General features: G+C 44.0%; 7 protein-coding genes across 10 annotated transcripts in view; 4 read left to right on the forward strand and 3 right to left on the reverse strand.

Moving 5' to 3' along the window:
• LOC128303244 (protein kinase C and casein kinase substrate in neurons protein 1) overlaps positions 1-10093 on the reverse strand; it is a 33053-nt gene extending 22960 nt beyond the window's left edge. For 2 of the 3 annotated variants that reach the window (XM_053040134.1, XM_053040131.1), the window contains exons 1-2: positions 9919-10075; positions 7864-8327 (exon numbers count right to left, since the gene is read on the reverse strand). The gene's annotated coding sequence lies outside the window, so the exon portion shown is untranslated. Of the gene's footprint in view, positions 1-7863; positions 8328-9918 lie in introns of all 3 variants that reach the window. The other variant, XM_053040132.1, reaches the window with a different exon arrangement.
• On the forward strand, positions 3359-13080 carry LOC128303243 (protein nessun dorma). 2 transcript variants are annotated; one of them, XM_053040130.1, is made up of 3 exons: positions 3359-3367; positions 10567-12648; positions 12942-13080. In XM_053040130.1, exon 2 carries the CDS (start codon positions 10567-10569, stop codon positions 12622-12624), a length of 2058 nt encoding a protein of 685 aa, XP_052896090.1. In that variant the 5' UTR covers positions 3359-3367; the 3' UTR covers positions 12625-12648; positions 12942-13080. The 2 variants fall into 2 exon arrangements, with proteins under 2 accessions (XP_052896090.1, XP_052896089.1); XM_053040129.1 differs by lacking the exon at positions 3359-3367 and having other exon boundaries at positions 10567-12303; positions 12942-13056.
• Positions 13032-13774, forward strand: LOC128303261 (transcription initiation factor TFIID subunit 13). The gene is made up of 2 exons (XM_053040156.1): positions 13032-13207; positions 13285-13774. Exons 1-2 carry the CDS (start codon positions 13166-13168, stop codon positions 13642-13644), a joined length of 402 nt encoding a protein of 133 aa, XP_052896116.1. The 5' UTR covers positions 13032-13165; the 3' UTR covers positions 13645-13774.
• LOC128303241 (apoptosis-inducing factor 1, mitochondrial) lies at positions 13764-16703 on the reverse strand. The gene is made up of 4 exons (XM_053040127.1): positions 16416-16703; positions 16295-16338; positions 14482-15757; positions 13764-14417 (listed from the first exon to the last, which is right to left on the reverse strand). Exons 1-4 carry the CDS (start codon positions 16501-16503, stop codon positions 13921-13923), a joined length of 1905 nt encoding a protein of 634 aa, XP_052896087.1. The 5' UTR covers positions 16504-16703; the 3' UTR covers positions 13764-13920.
• A 214-nt stretch (positions 16704-16917) lies between these two features.
• On the forward strand, positions 16918-17821 carry LOC128305873 (28S ribosomal protein S18b, mitochondrial). The gene is made up of 2 exons (XM_053043502.1): positions 16918-16952; positions 17076-17821. Exon 2 carries the CDS (start codon positions 17146-17148, stop codon positions 17800-17802), a length of 657 nt encoding a protein of 218 aa, XP_052899462.1. The 5' UTR covers positions 16918-16952; positions 17076-17145; the 3' UTR covers positions 17803-17821.
• A 21-nt stretch (positions 17822-17842) lies between these two features.
• LOC128305871 (pyridine nucleotide-disulfide oxidoreductase domain-containing protein 1) lies at positions 17843-19619 on the forward strand. The gene has a single exon (XM_053043500.1). It carries the CDS (start codon positions 17991-17993, stop codon positions 19434-19436), a length of 1446 nt encoding a protein of 481 aa, XP_052899460.1. The 5' UTR covers positions 17843-17990; the 3' UTR covers positions 19437-19619.
• On the reverse strand, positions 19439-21617 carry LOC128305872 (RING finger protein 121). Its single transcript, XM_053043501.1, has 5 exons — positions 21421-21617; positions 21307-21341; positions 20907-21048; positions 20211-20830; positions 19439-20124 (listed from the first exon to the last, which is right to left on the reverse strand). The coding sequence occupies exons 1-5, from the start codon at positions 21451-21453 to the stop codon at positions 20004-20006; spliced, it is 951 nt and encodes a 316-aa protein (XP_052899461.1). The 5' UTR covers positions 21454-21617; the 3' UTR covers positions 19439-20003.
• Between the last annotated feature and the right edge of the window lie 75 nt (positions 21618-21692).

The following is a 21692-nucleotide window of genomic DNA, read 5'->3' on the forward strand; positions in this document are numbered from 1 at the left end:
TGCATTCAATTTGTAGCAGAGGCCGCTTGCATCACGCAGTCGTGTTGCATCTATTTAAAACGATTGTCTTATCTACTCTTCTGCTCGAAAAATGTTTGAATAACTTAATTTTCCCGCGCGGAAATCGACAGCAGAGCCTTCGATCATCGATCATTGATCGGAATATTGTACACATCTTACCGAAAGCGTGATCAGTGATACACACTGCCTCAAACAAGCAGATGACAAAAAATCCTTCCTTGACCACTTGGTCATGCTTGTTGTGACTCGCAACTGCATCCCGCGTTACTCAGCAGCAATAACTCATTCCGCCATGCGATGAATCTCAAGCAAGACAAATATCTCTATAAATGGCACACACCGGGGGCTACGTAATCTGTTGCCGCCTTTCGGCCACTTCAACCCCACACGCAAACAAATGCATCCCAAGTGGCAGTACTCTGTGCCGATCGCCCGATGAAATAAACAAGCCACGTGTGTGTTTGCTTACTTTTTTGTGTACTATTTCCCTAACGTCACTAGCGCCAACTTATGCGGCCCAGTTTGCACTGGTAAGTGATCGTACGTTGTCTTAAAGGTTGCCTTCATAATTGATCGTCATGATCATATGACATTAATCCTGAAATATAGGATGGTGCCTTCGAATTGTTGTATCACTGGCAATATGTTTATTTGATTTCAATTGTTCAACATTCCCAATGTGAAACATTCCTCCTAGTCTTCTTATCCTCATACGAAAAACTGTCCGAAACTCAACAAAACTGACAGATAATCAAACAAAGACAGATTAAACTTGCAGTCGAAAAAGAACAAGGCGAAACAGAGTTTGGTTTTTTGCTCAAACGATATTGGATTTGGGCACCTCAGAAGGTACCTCTTTTCCAACATTAATCTGGTATTTTAAGAGCTGATCGCATCGAAGCTACTTCAGTGCGGGAACATGCAGTCGCAAGCACTCAAATCGATAAGAACCACGATTTAGGCCAAACCCTTGATAAAGCCGATATTCGAGTCACTAGGGTAGATAAAAGAAGGACAGACCTGCATTCTTAAGACACTCATTTTAAAAGGTGCAGTTAAACTAAACTAAAAATTAGTATAATTTGTAACATAATAAAATGCCTTACGTAAAATTTAAAATTGAAATTGATTTACGTGAATTGCCAACCATGATCTCATCCAAATGACGCAAATTCGAATACAATCTCTCTCCGGCGTTGCTCATGCCATTATCACGAATAAATATGCGAGTAAACATTTAATTAATGATTATCTGCCATTTTGGCCCAACACTCGTACGTATCCACGAAAATTTACGTGTAAATAAAGGGCTGCTCTATTTGCGCGTTCTCTGGCTCTTGCACGACCGTGCGCATTGTTGAGAAAATCGAATTGATCAACCAGCCAGCAGTCCATGCAGCCAGCAATACAATCGTATGGGGCGCTGCTGTTTTTAAGATCGTTGAGTATTTAGACAAATGCTTAGACTTTGATCTCCGCCTTCTTTCCTCACCATCGAACTGAAGGCAATGAAATTCGTTGCATTAAAACCTCTGGGAACAATTTAAGCCTATAACGTGGATTCTAAGCTTGCAGTAGGACACTCAGCGCGCTGTTAATGCTTTACTTGCATCAACGTTTTATTGCATAGTGCATGTGCTCTCCCCTGCCCTAACCACTTCCATCCCAAGCCATTCTTTTTCTCAGCCAGAACGGATCGCGCACTTCTTATGGCCCACCAGACGGGTGTATTATTTCTACACCAGCTCCAAGCAAGTAGCGATCGGAGTGATCTGAGGAATTCTAGCTCTGTTTCGTTGGTAAATTTAGCAACAGTTACCAACAACTTCGGTAGTGATCTTCAGGAGGGAAAAACTTTGTCGGCAAAGTCCCCTCCATTCAAGCCATGGTTCTCTTCGGTTTTGGCACAATTTATACAATAATGGTTTTCGAACTATTGTTTAGTGGATGAACTAATTTCCTAATTGCACAAAATCTTTGTACGAGCTATGTCACCTCCAACTTTGAGAACGGATACATGCACCACAGAGTGTCCATGTCGCTTCAAATAAGAATCAATCCCATTTTCGCTGTACTGTGCTACACCTGTACGATTTAAAGCAATCGATGACTTCCGGAGAACCAGGGCAAGCCGTTCGAGGAAAAATAATCTCTAACCATCATCATATTTCCGCCCTCGATACACCTTAATGCATGAAGCAGTAATCCGATCTCGGCTCATTCGCGTCAATATCAGCAGGATCGATAAAGCTTAAGAACTCCAGTTGGCATATCCTCCAGATCCCTCGACTTGTGCATGCGTAACACAAAATAGACTTCTAGCGTGGATTTTACTTTGCGACGGGTGGGAGCACAGCGTACGAAACGCTAATACTTTGTTTCGGTCAATCGTATTAGTATCGATGTTGGGTACCGAGAGCAGTACCCACATGTTGGTCAGTTGGTTGTAAAGCTCCTCGTCGAGGTACCTGTGGGCTCGTATGACAGTTCCGCCTCTAATTGGATTGGACAATCCGCAGCAATTATGATGTCGCAATGGTTCGTTGATTGGAAGCCGATCGTGTTTGGTGGGGTAAATTGGAGCATGACCAACAGCAACAAACGGGAACAAGCTATTTAATGGAAGGAATGTTTTACATACATCCTAATATAGCAACAATTCGTGAGAGATCTAGAGGAGAGTCTAATGATATTGAGGTTTAACAATAACAAATTTAATTTAAACAAAAATATTTGAATCTCCCAAGATTTAAAAATTGCAGTGACATAACTACTGAACAAACAAAATGTTGAAAATCAAACCAAAACTTATGACAATGAGATCTGATTGCATTTTATTGCGAGCTGTTAACATCTGGTACATTCTAAGTTGATCATAATATACGGAAAGAGGCAAGATCTCTTCTCTTCCTTTTTAGCTCTTTAGCGCTTGTTTGTTATCGATCCTGGAACAAATCCAACATTTGAAGGTTGTGTGGCTGAGTCTGAGCTATCAGTGACCTTCAATTATTCAATCTCCAATAGCCCAACCAAAGATCCAACGAGCACGATCCAGACGAGACACAGTTGAGCCTGTCTCACTAGACGCTTTCTACCTAGTAGTAACAACGTTCCCGATGATCGGTAAAGTGAGTGATACTAGTGGCCAATGATTACTCTATTCTACCTTGCGAAACACCCAAAAATCCTTCCAAAAGTTGTACTACGTTTCCGTGACGAAACGCATTCCTCAGATAAGAGCCCTCCAACCATTGTTCGACGTGGAATTTTTAACGTGTCGCTGTGTGTATCGTAAATCGCGCACCATGATAACCGGTCCCCCTTTCGCGCTGTACAACGTGGACGAGTGGGGAATGGTACCGGAACAGGTTATACAACACTACTGCTTCTACCGATTTAAGCAGACTACAGAAGATCAGAACCTCCTTCCCAATTTTTTGGGGCAAGAACAAACGATGAAAATTGACACACAGAGACATGCGCACGCACATACCACACACACACACACCTTTTGCTCCCACCTCGGTCCGGGACATTCCATGCTGGACATTAACCTTCACCTTCGCCGTTCTGTGCTTCTGCAATTCCCCAACCAGGCTGTTCCAGCATCCCTCCTCCCCCTTCCCTCAACTGCGTCATCAGCCACCCTCTCTCAGTCTACCCACCTCCGATCGATTGGTTTCTCTTCCCATCCCCAAAAAGACAACCTTTTCCAACTCACTGTGCCCACCGCAAAAAGAACGGAAAGAATGAATGAACCGTACACATTAACGATGGTCATTCGTTCTCGATGCTTTTTCACCCCCTTTCGATCGAACGGTAATCGTTTCCATGGCTTTCACACGTCTCATTTCGTGGGATAAGCCCCGTGATCATGAGGATCTCTGTATGCGCGTGTGTGTGTGTGTGTTTGGGTGAAGCAAAAGCACACAGACGGAGAGAGACACATTTCCCTCCATTCTCGACTGCTTCATTCGCCATCACCCGGGACGTGCCAAATCTAGCGTTCAGGTGATGATGATCACCTGAAAACATCGAGATGTGCTGGAGATGCAGAACGAACACGATTACGCAACGAACGCTAAATGGCAGATAACTAACCGGTCAGTAACGCTGCGAACGTTATCACATCCACTGTCTCGGAAAACAACCCTGAAACGTGGCCACGTCCGTAAAGTAACGGGTGTTGTGGGAGAGGTTTTAAAAACTAAATTACCATAACTCATCTCGCGCATGTTTGGCGCTGATGGGTGTGATATTGTGCTTTTTATGCAAAACTTATTCGTATTCCAACTTATTCGTGCAGTTCCGTACGGGGCAGAGTGTGCTGGTGAATATGCTGCACGATCTTCACACCTGATGTTCCAATCTCGCAGTTATCTGATCTTCCTCCTCTGCTGAGATCATCACACAAACGCTATGGGACTTCGCCAGTAGAAGTGTTTATCAATTTTGTTGTAACAGAATGCGCTAAATGAATTCCCTACGGAATATTTCATTCAATCTTCAATCTTATGCCTCTGTCTTCAATATTTTGTCTTAATCTCTCCGTGAGACGCAACATACTAAAGTCATCCGATGTCGACGTACAAGATCTTCAAATTTTTTAAAGAATAAAAGATCATAAAAACACCATACTCCTCCAAGCGCACGGAATAGAAAAGTATTCTTCCGACAGCACTATTTTCCCGTTAGCTTCTTCGAAACGCTATCGAGCCGCGATCGAACCCGCTTAGAAGAGGCTCTTTAACAAGCAGTTGCCAAGCATAGGATCCACTTCTAACGAGCCGATCAGGTGGGACCGGTCAAAAACTGGCCACAGCATTCCAGCATTACACGAGCCAATCGATTCGTTCCATCTGTTCCAAAGGCGACAAGAGGCAAATGCGGCAACATAGAGATATCTTGCCGAGGAGAAAATGCTACAAAAAAAACCCCGTGTGGTGTTGCTTTTCGCTCCTTCCTTTCTCTTGCTTTTCCACTCCCGGACGATGGCGAGGTTGGTATCCGCTAATGAGTCTGCCGAAATGTTGGTTCGCATTTTAAAGCCAGATTGGCCGTTGACTCCTCTCGGGCCACTTAATTCAACCACCCAACAACAACAGCACACCTCGTGAACCTCGAGCCTGGCTGTCTGTGTCGGTGGGATTGTTATTGTTTAGCCTCACAGCACACACACACAGTGATCTTCATGTTTGTTTGGACGATCAGGGGTTTTGTTTTGTTTTTCCTTGCCACATCTCGAAGATCAATCAATCTTCTCGTCATAGATAAAACAGGGAATAAGATCGCACGCAAAGTTTCACAGCACCCTGTGCGATGCTTACGTTCAAACAATGCACAGAAGACATATGAATAAACAAATTTTTCGGGGAAAGGAAGCATGTAACGAAGAAAATGATCCCTTTAGTCTCTATTGATACAGCTTGAAGGAAGACACTAGAACTATCACGTATTTTGAAGCTTTGTTTTTTTTTGCTTTGAAGCTTTGCTTGAAATAAATCAGTGAATTAAATCTTGAAAGCAAGTGTGCAAATCTTCATGAATCTCCACGAAAGGTTTTTATTAGTATCGGATGAATCTGATTCAGATTCATGAATCTGAATGCATTTTTAAACTGAATGATTCAATCTGAATCTCGATTTCATGAATCTTATGAAAGGCGATTCCTGAATGGAATGACTCCTCACGAAAGATTCATATGAATGACATTGAGAAATTGATTAAGCACAAAACTACTTTTTATGACTCAGTCGCAATTTAACTAACTCAATGTGATTTGAATCACCTCTGATTTAAATAAGAACTTATAAATTAGATTGAGTGCTAACTCCCTGCTGCAACTAGTGACTCACACAGATTATAACTCTTCACAAAGTGAGAGTTAAAGGCTCATCAGTTTGATTCATGCACTTCGATTTGATTCACTATGATGAGTTGTAATTTGCATCACTAGTCCTAAAGTTGATGTGTTGATGTGGTGCTCATCTGAACTTCTACATTTAGCTTCATTCGCATGGCTTTTCGCCATTATTTACGTTTGGATTTATTCACCCTACTAAGAGAACAACCACCCCAAAAACAACCCAAGCTACTACTACACACACACTCCCTAATGCAAGGGTGTGGCATTTGCCGGTACTATCTCGCTCTACCAAATCGACACCGGAAACCCATTTAAGCTTTGAATCGCAAAATGTATAATTGGCACGACGGCGAAAACCCATGTGCAAGCCAAATGTAGGCGCTTCTAGAGCGTTTTGCTGTGTTTCACTATTGGCTTGCCCCGTATGGAGCAGTTGATGATTAATGATGAATGTGGCAGTAGTAGTAGCAGCCGGTGGTGGAGTTGGAATCATGATCATCTTTTTTTTTGCGCAAATTCTACACGCGCATCGCACACACAAACCACTCCACCACGAGTGAACTGTTCTGCTGTTGAGCAAACTGACAGCTTCTTATCGAGCTACCTTTGCTCGTGATGCGATGGTGGACACACTCTCCACCCACCCCGGAAACGTGTGCGGGTAGAGAGACGTTTGTCAATTATGCTACGTCGGTGGTACGATTGTAGTGGAGTCTGGCTGTGTCTTTCCGCTATCACGCTGTGCAAACTCGCCTACTTGGGAGGACTTTTTGTCTAATTTGTGCGCCATTTAGACCCAAGAACAAACCATCATCCTTGCTCGTTCAAGAGAAGGCTTTGATTTTTCTTATCTTATCAGTGAACAGTTATCAAACAGTGGACATGCGATGAAATTCAGCCAGACAACACTACATCACAACGAACACGCATAGTTCCTATACGCTTCGTAGCATCTGATAGTGTGTCCTTGTGTTTGGTGACTTTTTTTAGTGAATATAAAGGTGATGACTGATCGGAACAGTGTTGAGTTTTTAGTGAATACTCACCTAAATTGCATATTTAGTTAAGCCATATTTTTATGACATCATTTGTCAAACAAAAACCCAAACAATCTCAATGCTTGAAATGCTCCCTCTGCTTGTATGTTTACTGTTTTGTCAATGTATTTGTTTAACTAACCCGAAACACACACGCACTCGCTTGTTGTTATTATGTTTCTGTGGAAGAATGCATAAACGTGTCAGCTATTTATGTGATGTAGCGTATCTAGGTCAAATGATTCCTTGCCATTTCTGAGAATAGATTTATTTTGGATTGAACTTGGATATCATCGGTTTGTGCAATTTTTGTCAAAAACATCAAACATATCACGACTGGTTTGAAAATTCCTTCAACAGAAATACAATTGAAGCAATACAAAATAAGAACACCAACAAACCTCAGCGTGGGAGGAAAGAATGTTCCCAGTTCCCATTCGGGGAATGTTCGGGGAGGTCATGGTGAGCAATGTTCAAGAGAAGATTCAAATCTCTAAAAAGTTCGTTTCGAGGCCGGCTAAGGTTAACAATGCACACCCACCACTTGGCTACCAATTCTATTTTTAACGAAACACCTCGTGCTATTACTTTAAAAAGATGTAAAAATATCCGCTTAACAAAGAGTACCAAAAAGCACTCCATACACGGAACACAGCAATAAACATGCTACAAACTACGCCTTTTTTTCTCGTCCAAGTTCAAGGTTATAATAATATGCGCCCTTAACAATCTTTTTTGTCGGTTTCTTTACTCTCCTCGCATGGAAAGCACGAGGGAAAAGGCACACGCCATAGGTAGAAACCAACAATGAGGGCATTTGAATGCGTGGAAGGGTTGCCTAGCCAACAGGAACCACACAAAACAGGAACATCTCTACAAGCGGATCAAGGACACTCGGAAAGGGGGCTTGACATGCGCTTCAGGGTCTGTGACACTTACCTTCTCCTTGATTTTAGTGTGTCTGTTTCCTTGGGATATGCAGAGGGAGGCTCGTCACAGCAGATGCTATGACGTGTATTGGAGAGCTATTGCTATGGTAATCCAAGATATCTCCAAGATATCCACTATTCCACGAGTGAGAACACTGACACTACCCTTTTTTAACAAATACACACAACTATACTACTGATTATAATGTAATTCAGCAGGTTTTATATAAGGCCGAACAAAAAAAATATCGATCGTAAGTAACACTTTATCCAAAAATCACTAGCGAACACTCTTCAAAAATTCACTTCATTCAACACAAACTTTCATTCTGAACGTTTGATAACAACAATTTTCTAAAATCACTGTGTTGTTTATTTAGCTCTCCCACCCGAGACTCGAATCACACACTCACGTTTTGCACCAACTAACAACGAACAATAGTGCAGCTCAAGTTGATGATTTTTTCACGGTTACTGAAAATATTAAGCGAGAACAAAACATCTTTAATGAAAACATGTTTGCAAAAATGAATCGGAGAAATACACAAATTTTCCTATTTTCAACAAAAGCAATCGCAGGAAACTGTGAGCTTAAATAATGATCCAAGTACTGATTATAATTGTTCAAAGAATGGATTTTTTCGCTTATAAATCGCACACATGTACACTGGAAAAAGAAAACCCTTTATAATCTCGCGGCACACACGCGGACTAGAAGGTAAACATCAACTATCCATCTGTAGCGAGCAAAGAACATTTGATACGAAAAGGGTCGAAAGGTGGATGCGCCCACTTTCGCGGAATGATGTGTACATGTTGTGTTTTTTTATGTTGGCAAGTGGTCAGCTGCATTTTTTGTTTCTCTCACAGCGCATAAAGAGAGACTACTGGAATTTCATCTCCCTCGATGTTCTACTGATGTTTGCGACTCGTTTCATTCTCTCTCTCTCTCTCGCTCTGTCATCTGCCGGGTTTCTCCGCACGGGGGCGCTTGTTGCGTGACAGGATGACACCGTACCCGGGAACGTGTGTACGTGTGTGACGTGTAAGTGAAATGCACGATTATGTGCCGCTCAGCATGAACGAGATGGAATAACTGTATCGCAATGCTCTAACGACAAGCTAATTCTCCCTGGGTACGAGACGTGTGTTTTCTATTCCCTTATTTTGGGGAAGTTCTCGTTTCTTGCTAACGTTTTTCGTCCTTCGTTTTCGAAAAACATTCCTTTTGACTTCTCTACAACCACACACGCACACATTGGTGGCGGTATACGAGTTTACGGGCTGCTGGCGGCTTACGGACTGCGTTACTTTTTGTGTGTGCTGAAATTTTCTTTGCCTTTCCGAGAATCATAAGCAATTAAATGGACCATTTTGGAGCGAATATTTTAACCGCTGTTTTGAGCTCTCTGTAGCTAGAAGCTATAAACATCGCAGATCATGTTGAAGCAACCAGGGACGCAGTGGCGATTTTCCTTTTTACAGGTTTTTTTTTTATGTAATCGGCTACCTCGCACCGTTGCGTTCGGTCGTAAGGTATCGTGTGTACCACACTGCCGGGTGTGTATTTCCACGGGGAAGATGGTAACAGCACCCGCCAAACGCCCCCGGTTGCACGATGTGCATTTAGAGGTGATAATTTAATTTGCGCAAAAAAAACCTTCCCCAACACACTACTCTCCCACCATGACGAGGGTGACCACAACGAGACACGACAATTGGATGACGTTCCCCCTAGAATCCACTAGCCCAGCACTGCGAAATGAGTTCACAGGTGAATGGAAAATGTTATGCGTACTGTTGCCTGCCACCAATTCACTACATCTAATCGCTTCACAGCCACAAAAACCCCTTTCAGGTTGCACGGTCAGCTCGTCCACTTTTCCATCCTAATGGCAGCTAGAAACCATTACGAAATATTAGACGAATATTTGGTGTTTCAGAATAGACTCTAGAGTTTAGTGGCCATCGATAGCTAAGCGAAGAAGTGACCCTTGGACGGCGATCAGGAAAATAATAACAATTAGTCATACACTATGTTTTTGCGAAAAACAAGAGCTCCAACCTTAGCGCTCGCAGAGCAGAGCGATGGTGAAATCACCCACAAAGAAATAACAAACACCGCACACTTTGTTTAAGAACTATTCAAGAGATAAATTTGCAGATGTTTTGGAACGCACTTTGCTGGCTTGATAAAACTTCAGCGAACCGACAACGGCAGCGACGACGGCAATCTTGCCTCTTCGGAATTCTTGAAAAAAGTGGGAGAAAGACTCCGTCGCTTTGACAAATGCGACGAAGTGGTTGTGACCACCGTATGATCCCATAGTTGGATATGGACCAGTAGTCAAATTCTTTTCCCATAGTTGTTAGCTCATACGAAATCCGAGCTATTTGACGTTTCGGTTCCAAACGAGCTCCACATTAGAAACCTTTTCAAAGCATTGAAAATTATGTTAATTATTACTAATTATGAAATAGTGGTTTGAAACCTTTTTGAGGTCTTTTCGAACACTTAATGGCTGTATATATGTCATATAATGTCGTTTTCTAAGCAATAAAATCGTTTGAAGATGGCGACACTGTTCCATGAATTATGTCCGAACCTTGTACATTCCAGCATGGCTTGACTTTCAGCACCTTTCAAAATATTCAGTTGTTTGAATCTGGTAACGAATTTCAAGCCGTCCCTGCCTCATCATTCACAACAAAGATGGAAGTGTACGAGTTCAAGAAAACATTCCTTACGCGTCTGCTCGAAACAACCAATGTGCTTAACGGTGGTGGTACCAACATTCCGGCATCCGCGATCCGGGCGGAGTGGACCAATTTCGTGGAGGTTGCCGTGGAACCGACGGGCTGGCAAGCGCTCTGGAAGGCATCGCGCCCGGTATGCGAACAACTGTCCGTGAAGTATCCGCTCGTTGTGCTCGGCACGGTCGATCAGGTGCTGTTCGACGAGCTGAAAGCAATCTTTATCATCGAAGCGATCCAGGACGATGATGTGCAATTGCCCGAGCCCCAGCTCATCGTCGATCTGGACGAGCTGTGGCCGCTGCGCGAACAAAATTTCGCCGAACTGAACGTCAACATTACGGCCGAGTGTATTGATAAGCTGAGATTTTTCTACCAACATCTCTGGATGCCGTGGGACAACGACGGGGAGGACGAACATAGCTGGATCGATAAGCATCTGGAATCGCGCATTCGGTTTTGCTACGATCTGAAGAATAAGACGATGTCACGTCAGCTTTCATCGCACGCACTGGCCCTGCTCGCCGAAGCTCGGTACATCCAGCGCAAGCGCGCTTTTATAGAGCAGCAGCTGAACGCGGACGAGGAAGACGAAGATCATGAATCGTCCATTGTACAGGATAATCGGTCGAGCGAACTATTGCAGCTTAATTTACGCATGAATACGATCAAAAATGAAATCAACATCTTGGAGAATCCCGTGATGCGGAGCGTTTTTGAGAAGGTTCGCTTCGGATCAGGGAAGGTGAAGGGTGAAACGTCCATGTCGTACATTGTCACACAAGCTGCATCCTTGGATGAGCAGCTTACCTATCTGCAGAGTGCCAAGGAGCTGATGGACCCTAAGATTTCGGTTAAAATGTGTGACTCTCTGCAGCACGCGCTGGATCATTGCAGTCCCGATTGTGCGATCTATTTACCACCTGGCACCCGGCAGGACATTACGTTTCTCGAATATCTTAACAGTGGTGGATCGTTCCGGGGCGTGAGCAATACGGCGTTCGTGGACGAATACGATCGGGCTACCAAGGAGAATCCTACGATCGTGTCCAAAAACGACGACAGCGTACTGTTGACGATCGATGGTGATTTTACGCTGGAAAACATCCGACTGGATTGTTCGAATGTGCGCACCGGTGTGGTAATCAACAAGGGTAACGTCACCTTCCGGAACTGTTGCTTTACGGGCGATCCGAGTTCGAGCACCAAACAGGGCATCGTGATCTTCGGGAACTGTACCATCACGTTCGAGCGGTGTGTGATACAGGAATTTTCGACCGGCATCTACAGTAATCACGATTGCACGATTAACCTGCTCAACACCACTATAAGCCGCTGTATGACCGGGCTGGAGACGCTTGATCAGTGCCAAATTCTATTCCAATCGGCAAGCGTAACACACTGTTCGCAGTATGGCGTGTTGCTGGAGGATTTCAACGATGATGCTCAAAACAACGGGGCCGGAGAACCGACCGAAAGAAGTCGATCGCAGGTGTTTGAAGATTTCAATACGATCGAGAGGGAGGAGTTCACGTTCGAGGGAGGCTGTGAATTTCGGGATAATACAAAGGGCAATTTTGTCATCCGTAAGGGCTTTAGTGAGCGGTTCAACAGTTCGTGCTTTGTCGATGGAGATGATACCGAGCAGCCGGATGAGGACGGTGGCTTGGAAGATCCGATCTGCGACGTGACTAATGTAAGTTTTTGTGCCAATTATCTTGAAGCAACTAAACTGTCCTCTACCAAGCATAACAGCCGCTCGGTGGAAATTTCGGACGGAAGTGAAAAGGACGCACAGTCCGCCAGTGATACAGGGGTGTCTGGTTCGATGAGTCAGTCAGAGGAAGAATCAAGCGAGTATGATGGTGTAGAGAACAGCACCCTGGATGTTAGAGATGTTAAACATTCATTAGAGGATGTGAAGAAAGCAGAAGTTACGAGTGAAAACAATGAAACGAGAGATGATCACGATGATCAGATCATCGAAATTGATGATACGATTATTGAGATCGATTAATGCTGGACCACCGGGGGTTTGTTGGTTAGTTTAAAAAGACAATCTCTTATGTTCTAGTTGTTTACTGCAGATATTTAATAGATTGCTGTGTAAATGTCCAGTTATATCTGATTTGTTCTCTATTTGGTTATGGAGATTTGTGGTATTATTGTGTGTTATCGGGAGTTATCGTTGTATGAACGTAATCATGATTTGTTGTTATTCTATGTACATTTTAGATGTATTGTTGCCGTACCATAGAATACTGTTTGTACAATTTTAGTCTACAAAATAGACGTTAGTTTCATGGATTTAAAATTAGCTTTTTTACTTTTCAGGACAGGATGGAAGATTAATCCCGTACGCAGCCATCGAATCGTTTGAAGTATCCAGCTGTCAAATCGCACAGAAAACAGCTTGCTGTCAGATCAACAACAAACAAGATATTCGCCAGCTTTTGTTTCTTTTATTATCGATTTAATCAAGTTATAAATACAACGATCTTTTAATTTGCAAACCAGCTAAGTAGTTTGTATTAAGTTGTGCAAAAGAAGTTCCGAAAATGACTGCTAATCCACCGGAGGAAGGTTTCGATCAAGCAGAGGTAAGATAGCTTTAGTGTAAACAGAATATCACCGAAGTACAGTAAGAAAGCTAACGAATACTTGGTTATCCCTCCAGTTTGAAGATGACGAGCTTGGTGAGGTACAGATCGAAACCTCGTCCGGCCGCAAGCGTCTGTTTAGCAAGGAGCTGCGCTGCATGATGTATGGGTTCGGTGACGATCAGAACCCGTACACCGAAAGTGTCGATCTGCTGGAAGATTTGGTGGTTGAATTTATAACCGAGATGACACACCGAGCGATGGAAATTGGGCGTACGGGTCGTGTGCAGGTGGAGGACATTGTATTTCTGGTGCGCAAGAATTCTCGTAAATATGCTCGCGTGAAGGATCTGCTTACGATGAACGAAGAGCTGAAGCGAGCTCGGAAGGCCTTCGATGAAGTGAAGTACGTTGGTGCGGAAGCAAAAATCAAGTAAAGTACGTACGAGATGGAGCTAGGAGCTAGTGCTGGGCTACCGAAGTGTTTGAAGACTGTTCTATTCCTTACCGCTAATACATAAACGTACAAAATAAAACAAAAGCTGAAGAGTTTCTTGACACGGAAATTTGTATTTTGTAACTTAACCGTATATTATTATTGCAAATGCTTGTTCTCTACTGTTCGATTTAAGCAAAATACTTCGCCGCCAGACCACAAGAGCAACGACTTATGTGCGCTTTTGAAACAATTTCCTACACCCTGGCTATGCACATTATTCTGCTTCTATTTCCGCATCTTCTGCAGGTCGTTCGTGGAGATTGAACAGTTTTGCAACCTCATTTAGATCGTCGTACTCGGTGTGCTGATCCAGAATTTTTCTGGCAGTTCCCATACGATTAAACACGTTCCATAGCACCAATCCGACGACTTTCTTATCGCGTAGATAAAATATGACACCCTTGTCGAAACTGTCTTCCGGTTCCTGCTGTCCTTTACTTTGTTCTTTTGCTGGCTCCACTTGCTTTTGCTCTCCTCCTGTAATGGAGACGGCTTTTACATCAACGCTAACGTTGGCGTTTGCTGCTTGAAGCTTTTCCGAGTCGTTAGCTCCACCGGTAACAGCCGCGACCGCTCGAGACATCTCTTCTGCAGTACGTTTAGCAAACACAGCTACAGTGGGCAGGGCAGAATCGATGAGACCAATCGCTTCGTAGCTAATCCGAGGACCAAGATCCGACCAGAACATGCTTTGATGTGTGTAAGGTTTATCTGTAAACAAGAAAGGGCATTAAAATCTGTGTTTTTGGATAAAAGCACCTTACAAAGTACTCACTCAATCCAACCATGTTTTCGCCTGCCAATCGTCCCGACACAATAGCGTGATCGTGATGTTCAACTCTCCTGCGTCCGAATTTTGTGTCGTAGAAGCATGCCGCATCCCCAGCCACAAATACGTTTGATCTTGCTCTCAACTCAGCATCAACCAAAAACCCTCCATTCTGGCTATCAACCTCGAGTGCGGAGGTTTTTGCAAGATCCGTATTCGGTTCCGAACCAACCGCCACTATCACCCTGTCAACCAGCAGTACACTGTCGTCCATAAGCGTAAGTTTAAGTTTCGCGCCTTGCATTTCGACCGCCTTCACCTGTGTCTTTGGCCACACCGTTACGCCCTCCTCGCGCAATCGCGCCGTCGTCCAACTGCTCAGATATTCGGGCAGAACCTTTGCCATATTGCCGCCTTCGTGAAAGAGCTGAAACACTTCCACCTTTTTCTTACGCGTTTGCTCCGATTTGGACAATGCACAGGCTAGCTCGCTGCCAAGGAATCCTCCACCAACAATTGCAACCCGACAGCCATCATCCAGCTTTGAAGACAGTTGCTCAAAATCGTGTACATTCTTGAATAGGGTCACACGTTCCCGGACATCCCGTGGAGCCGATTCAAAGATGGGCAAATTTTTGGGCCGAGCACCGGTCGCGATCAGACACTTATCGTACGTTATTTCCGTACCATCGGTAAGAATAGCTTTCCGGTTTACCACATCCAGCCGGTGCACTTCGTAGCCGCGAGCTACGGCTACTCCACCGTTTACTGCATCACTGAGTTTACTCGGATCGATGTAGTAATCGTTCGATTCGTAGAAAATACTTCGTTCACTACCGTTCCACTGTCGGAACTTTAGTGGTTCCGTTTCGGTCGGATTAAACCATAGTTCCTTCGAGAGCGGAGGGCGCATATACGGCATTTCGAGCTCGTTGGTGATCATCATCACTTTCGCTTTAGGATCGTGTCCACGAATCGATCGAAAAGCTGCAATACTGGCGGTTCCTCCACCGATCAACAAGTAAGGAACGTGTTTTGGAAGATCTTTCGATGAAGCCGGATATGTTTGCTTCTTTCGTCTCGGATCTTCCTTTGTGTCGTCCAGTGGTATTGGAGGCGATGGTCCATCGAATATCCCATTATAATACGCAAGTCCTAGACCACCTGCCGTAAGGGCGATGGCACCGAGTATGTAACCCGTGTAGGATTGTTTTGGAGGTGGAGGCGGTGGTGGCGGACATGTTGGACCACTCCTACTCGCAATGGCTTTTTGTTCTGTTTCCTGCAACAATAAAATCCAAAAGTTTGATGAGTATTTCCACATTAGACCAATAATACATGTAGCAAAAGTAATAGCAAACAAAACCTCCTGATCATCATCTTTGTGATCCTCATTACTTTCGCACTTTTCACAAGAAATTAACACGGGATCGGGCACTGTTTCAACCGGTTTCGGCTGAGAATAGACGAATGGTGTGTTTTAAGAAGAAACAAAGTTATTTACACATTCTTTTCGCATTCAGTGCTTATCAATCCAATGAGAACCTAAATTTAGAACCTGAAAGAATCGATTTATGGGAATGTGTCGTCTTGGAGGGGCCGGATACGGACTGGGATCGTTCGGAAATTGTATCAACTCGCCCATCATAGGTATTCGACGGTTTTCGTCACATGGTGTAATAATTGTACTAGAATTTGGACCGTCCGGTGCATCGTCCTCACAACTGCACGGATCGTTCGATTGCTCTTTGCGTTCTGTCGGCGATCGCCTTCTGCGTCGGTTCAAATCTGATTCTTTCGCTAGTAGGCCGTGATTTACCTTGATGGATATCCACCGCCGGCTGCCAAAAGTTTGGGTGAAGCCTGCAGAGGAAGGCAAAAAAAAATCGATAAATCAATTATCCTTGATTACATCAGCCAATTCCCCGGTGTTCACTAACCTCCAGCGGAAATGTGTTTTCTCGCGCGTACAAAGCCCGGATGTACGCATCGCACGTTCCCGACCGCAATGCGGGACACCGAAAGCATCACGAAAACGGATTTACGGTTTGAAACTTTGTATTTTGTACACGGTTTCCGAGGACTAGATTTCTCTGGCTACTTTGGTTCGCACATTGATTTGTTTAGCTCACGCGCCTGACATCGAGTGGACTGGCTGTACTGGAAGGATTTGAAAGCTGTCAAGTAATATTCGGCTGCGTACGGAATTTCTGGTGGAGAAGAAATTTCTAAAAAATTATTTTCATCCATGTGTAGTCCTACAAAAGCATCCATTTCTGATAGAAAATACTTTTTGTGAAATTTTTGAAGATTTTATTTTGTAAGTTTCATCCATAGTGAACTTTTGCATCATAATAAAATAAAAACAAACCGCGGCTTCATGCCTCGTGTGGTTCGGAGCGAAACGTGCACGACAAACCGGATGACAGATTTTGGATTCCACTGCGCCGAACTGAACACCAACGAACTCAGTGCCGGTAAGCACATATTGCACAAAAAGGATAATTCTACAGGATTTGTTTGTTTTGCTAGTGTTTTGTGAAAACTTTTTCTTATTCTCCATTACTTGCATCGCATTGCAATTATTTCGGTTGTTCTAGCAAAACCTCTGCGGACAGAAAGCGCTTCAAACAATCTGCATTACGTCACAGCAAGCCGTCATCGACCACAATGTCAGTGTTGCGTTTATTCGGAGCAGAGGTCATTTCTATCTATCGCCAAAGTATACTAAAAATCCGAACTGGCCAAACACGGTTCCTCTCAAGAACCCCGTTCCAGCAACGTTCTACAAAGCCAGAAAACGAACCCACAGAAGAAGCGGCAGTAAGCGAAGAGCCTGAACCAGGCGAAGAAGGAGCAGCTGCATCCAAACAACCCATTGATGATCCGAAGGATCGCTCACGGGTGATACCGGTAGAGACGAGCATCCGCTACCTGGCGAGCGACGCTTACCGGCAAACCTACCAAGACAATCCGGTGTGGAAACAGTATCGACGTAACCATAAAGGACCATACCCGCCGAAGTTGACGCGCAAAACCTGCATACGCAAGGACCGTATTTCTACCGGTAATCCTTGTCCGATTTGTCGCGATGAGTATCTGGTGCTAGATCACAACAATATTGATCTGCTGAAGCAGTTTATTTCACCACAGACAGGCGAAGTGTTGAGCTATCGGGTCACTGGACTGTGCCAGAAGAAACACACCCAACTGCTAGTAGCCGTCGAAAGGGCTATGGACCGAGGAATGCTTACATTTGATGTGCCCTTCCGAGAGTATGATTACAGTGAATATTATCCTGCTAAGGATAGCAATTCCTTAAACTAGGAATCCAGGCTAGTGTGCTTTTAGTTTCATAAGTGAAGCATTTGCGACGAATTGCTACAAAATACAGTGATTAACCGAACGAGCGTAGTGTAGAAAAAGCATATAAACCACTCGTGGTGTTGAATAGAAACCAATCAAAAGCACAATCTATTGTGTGTCCATAACAATAGATTTTCCATAACAATATAATGGCGGAGACCATGTCGTATACCTACGTTATCGTGGGAGGTGGTATTGCTGGCGTGACTTGTGCCGAAACGTTGAACCTTCTTCGCAACGAACCAACCGACAGGATTCTACTACTAACCGAGTCCACTCTCGTCAAAGCTGTCACTAATGTGGTTCCACTCGGGAAAATTCTAAACCGCTTTGATGTGGAGGAAAAAAGCACGGGAGAACTTGCATCGGCAAATAATATCGATGTGTTGCTCGATCAGCTTGAATCGATCATAAGTGAATCCTTCCTTATAAAAACGGTCGCAGGAAGATGTATCAATTATCAATACCTTTGCCTTTGTACCGGTGCACGACCTAACATAATCGATAAGGCTAAAGGCAACACAAACGTGATCGGTATACGCGACACGGAATCGGTGGAAGAATTCCGCAAACGCATTCACACTGCGACTCGTTTGGTGGTCGTTGGAAACGGTGGCATTGCATCGGAGCTGGTGTACGAGGTGAGCGGAATGGAGGAAATTCACTGGGTGATAAAGGATCCGTACATAAGCTCCACATTTGTTGATTCCGGTGCAGCTACGTTCTTTCAAGAGCGGTTAAGTACAAAGACAATAGAGGAGAAGGAAAAGACAATATACAAGCGAATGAGGTACACGGAACAGAACGAAGCTTCAAACATGTCTACGGCTGGAGGCAGCCAGCGTGGTGCTGCATTAGGACCCGATTGGCACCGTGCTTTTGACATCCAGAAGCACGGAGATACAGTATCCCGCAATGGCAACAAAGTAACCGTTCACCAATCGGTTGAAGTTGAGGACATTAACGAAGTAACCTCCGGACTAGAGGTTCTTCTTACCAATGGTACGAAGATTGAGTGTGATTTCGTAGTATCCGCCACGGGTGTCGTTCCAGCTGTAAGTTGGACAGGTGGATGCGATAAACCATTTAAACTGGGACCGGATGGAGGTCTTTTCGTGAACTGGTCGATGGAAACATCCGTGAACAATGTTTATGCTGCCGGAGATGTTTGCTACGCCGGATGGGAACTTGCACCGCACTGGTTCCAGATGCGACTGTGGACACAGGCTCGTCAAATGGGAGCAATGGCCGCCCGGAGCATGGCCGCTAGGCGTGTCGGTGAAGAGATTTATCAAGATTTTTGCTTCGAAATGTTCAACCACGTTACGACCCTGTTCGGTTATCAGGTGGTACTATTGGGGCGCTATAATGGACAAGGATTGAACGACAAGTACGAGGTGTTACTACGTATGACACCCGGATTGGAGTACATCAAGTTTGTGTTGGTGGACGGCCGGTTGCAGGGTGCATTGCTTGTCGGCGAAACGGGACTAGAAGAGACGTGCGAGAATTTAATCCTTAACCAACTCGATCTGTCACCGTACGGTGAAGATTTGCTCAATCCAGATATTGATATTGAGGATTATTTCGATTGAATTCGAACAAGGTACACTTTATGGCACAAGTCTGTACATTAAAGAAAAAATGGAAAATAAATTGATTGGAAAGTACAACCTCACAACATATTTAACTCTTGTCGGTAAAGATGATATTTCACGAAGTTTCTTATTATTAGGATTGCAAAAAGTTTCAAGGAAATCATTTAAAAATCTGGTCTATCTTGAACTTAAAACTTTCCACACATTGAAAATAATACGCAAAACTAATTAAAATTAATGATCTCTCCAAGTTTACCCAAAAGAAATGCTCCTCTCAAAACAGATGTCTACCCGGTGCTATCTACGTTTGGTCTACAAAAGTGATTTGAATCAAGAGGCATATAGAACGGTTTACAACCTAAACTATGAGGAGCCGACGAGATACCAGCTCCAGAAACAGCACCAGTGCTCTTTTTGGTTTCGATTAACAAAAGGAAGAGTAAAATAACAGCTCAATTAAAATACACACATGAAGTTAATCAATTGCCAGCGCGACTAGTGGAATCGTCCGATAGGAGATGGAATAAACGAATGTGGAACAAATGGTTCGCATTGGTGTGGGTTCTACTCCAGCCCGAGCATCCAGTTGATACCTTGCACAATGAACAGTATTAACGGTTGCCATGCCACAAGCCACCGGATCCAGTCCAGTAGCTGACCGTACAGTACATGGGGACGTTCCCACCTAAAAACACAAGCGGTTAAACGGTTACATAATAATTAAACGGACACAAAACTATGAATCGCTCGCATGGATAATTCGAAACTTACGGATTACAGAACATTTTTTTCAGGTCAACCTTTTCCTTGCAATACGGGCAGGTTTGTTTCTTCCCCACGATGCACCAACCGCGGATACAAAACTCGTGGAAAACATGATCACAGGTCAGCTTGAACGTGTTCTCAATCACACCGGACTCGTTCACGTCCGTCAGCAACTGATTGCCACACACAGCGCACACATTTCGCTCGAGATGCCTCGTCGGTATACCCTTCGGGGTGTAATACCCAATGTGGCAGGCCATTTTATCGGCACAGATTTCCGATATGTCACGGCCAAGCACACCGTAGTACAATCCGTAAAACACCAGCAACAGCCCAACGTCCATCCACGTGTGGGGCGGTTGGTTGAAGATGAAGTTTACGCCGAAAAACGTAAACATCATCACAATGTACCCAATGATGCCGAGCAGGTAGCTGAGTTTGTAGATGAAGTAAAACCATTTGTAAACGAGCCGTGGTGTGGTGCCGGAGATCGGTTTGCGTACCGCTTTGCGCATCACCAGCCCGGTGATGCAGCTGAATATTAGCCAGAAGAAGATAAACCGCCAGTATTGGCTGCGTAAGCTGAGTACGAATGGTATTATCCACAGGGCGAGTAGTGTCATTAGCTACAAAAATAAAGAGAAATAGTGAGAAAATGGTTGGCGGTGGAATTAATATCGCGAATGAACATGCCCAACGCACCGAGTATGATCTGTAATGGCGTTTCTTCCATTCTACCAACACTACTTGGGCAATTATGAGCGTGACCAGCAGTATCACAACCATTTCCATGTGCATCGATTCATGGCCCTTGTGTTTTTCATACATTTTAATGTGCTCCAGTCTAGAGTTTTGAAGAAAGAGATAAAATAAGTAATCTACCGCATGACCAAAAATTTACCATAAAAGATCTCATTTCACGAAAGCAGATAAATTATTAGTTGAGTCATTTAACAGTGTGTGCTGTGTCGTTGAACGGTTTGGAACGCGAGCAGCGGTCTCATCGCCGATAATAAACGATCGATAAAAGCCGCCCCACACCACGCATTGCGGGCATGTGTACGTGGTACGTTCATATTTCCACAGTTTATCCCACATTTACCTCATCTTTTCTTCCGGTGTCAGCTCATCGAAAGGCTGCAACGATAACCGATAAGCAATCATTTGCATTATTCTGTCACGAAGGCCCAAAACATGTTTCTTCTGTTTTCAATACCTTATTCGGATCAACCGGCTCGTGCAGATTCATGTTGACGGTCGTTCTTTTGGCCCCGTTTTTCCGCCAACTGCTTTACCCGCACTGTATCACTTTCACACTGAATTCGTTCGAATCTTTCAAGCTTTAGCCTAGTCACTTGTAAATAAACAGGCAACAATTCGATTAACTTAAATTAACCTGAGTACGTTCGTCATCGCCATCATCACCATTTGGCTCCTTCGAGAGGAAGAAAAAAAATTAATATTGTTGTTTTCAATCTTCCTGTGACA

Source organism: Anopheles moucheti, chromosome 3 (assembly GCF_943734755.1).
Source record: "Anopheles moucheti chromosome 3, idAnoMoucSN_F20_07, whole genome shotgun sequence".
Lineage (NCBI taxonomy): Eukaryota > Metazoa > Arthropoda > Insecta > Diptera > Culicidae > Anopheles > Anopheles moucheti.

Bases quoted from the DNA above. Each gene is read 5' to 3' on its own strand.
- LOC128303243 (XM_053040130.1), top strand. From the start codon at position 10,567: ATGGAAGTGTACGAGTTCAAGAAAACATTCCTTACGCGTCTGCTCGAA.
- LOC128303261 (XM_053040156.1), top strand. From the start codon at position 13,166: ATGACTGCTAATCCACCGGAGGAAGGTTTCGATCAAGCAGAG. The intron at 13,208-13,284 runs GTAAGATAGCTT...TTATCCCTCCAG, and splicing joins AAGGTTTCGATCAAGCAGAG to TTTGAAGATGACGAGCTTGG.
- LOC128303241 (XM_053040127.1), bottom strand. From the start codon at position 16,503: ATGCTTTCGGTGTCCCGCATTGCGGTCGGGAACGTGCGATGCGTACAT. The intron at 15,758-16,294 runs GTAAATCACGGC...TTATTGTTGCAG, and splicing joins GGCGGTGGATATCCATCAAG to GAAACAGAACAAAAAGCCAT. The intron at 14,418-14,481 runs GTGAGTACTTTG...TCTTGTTTACAG, and splicing joins CGAAAACATGGTTGGATTGA to ATAAACCTTACACACATCAA.
- LOC128305873 (XM_053043502.1), top strand. From the start codon at position 17,146: ATGTCAGTGTTGCGTTTATTCGGAGCAGAGGTCATTTCTATCTATCGC.
- LOC128305871 (XM_053043500.1), top strand. From the start codon at position 17,991: ATGGCGGAGACCATGTCGTATACCTACGTTATCGTGGGAGGTGGTATT.
- LOC128305872 (XM_053043501.1), bottom strand. From the start codon at position 21,453: ATGAATCTGCACGAGCCGGTTGATCCGAATAAG. The intron at 20,831-20,906 runs GTGCGTTGGGCA...TTATTTTTGTAG, and splicing joins GCCATTACAGATCATACTCG to CTAATGACACTACTCGCCCT. The intron at 20,125-20,210 runs GTAAGTTTCGAA...TTGTGTTTTTAG, and splicing joins AAAAAAATGTTCTGTAATCC to GTGGGAACGTCCCCATGTAC.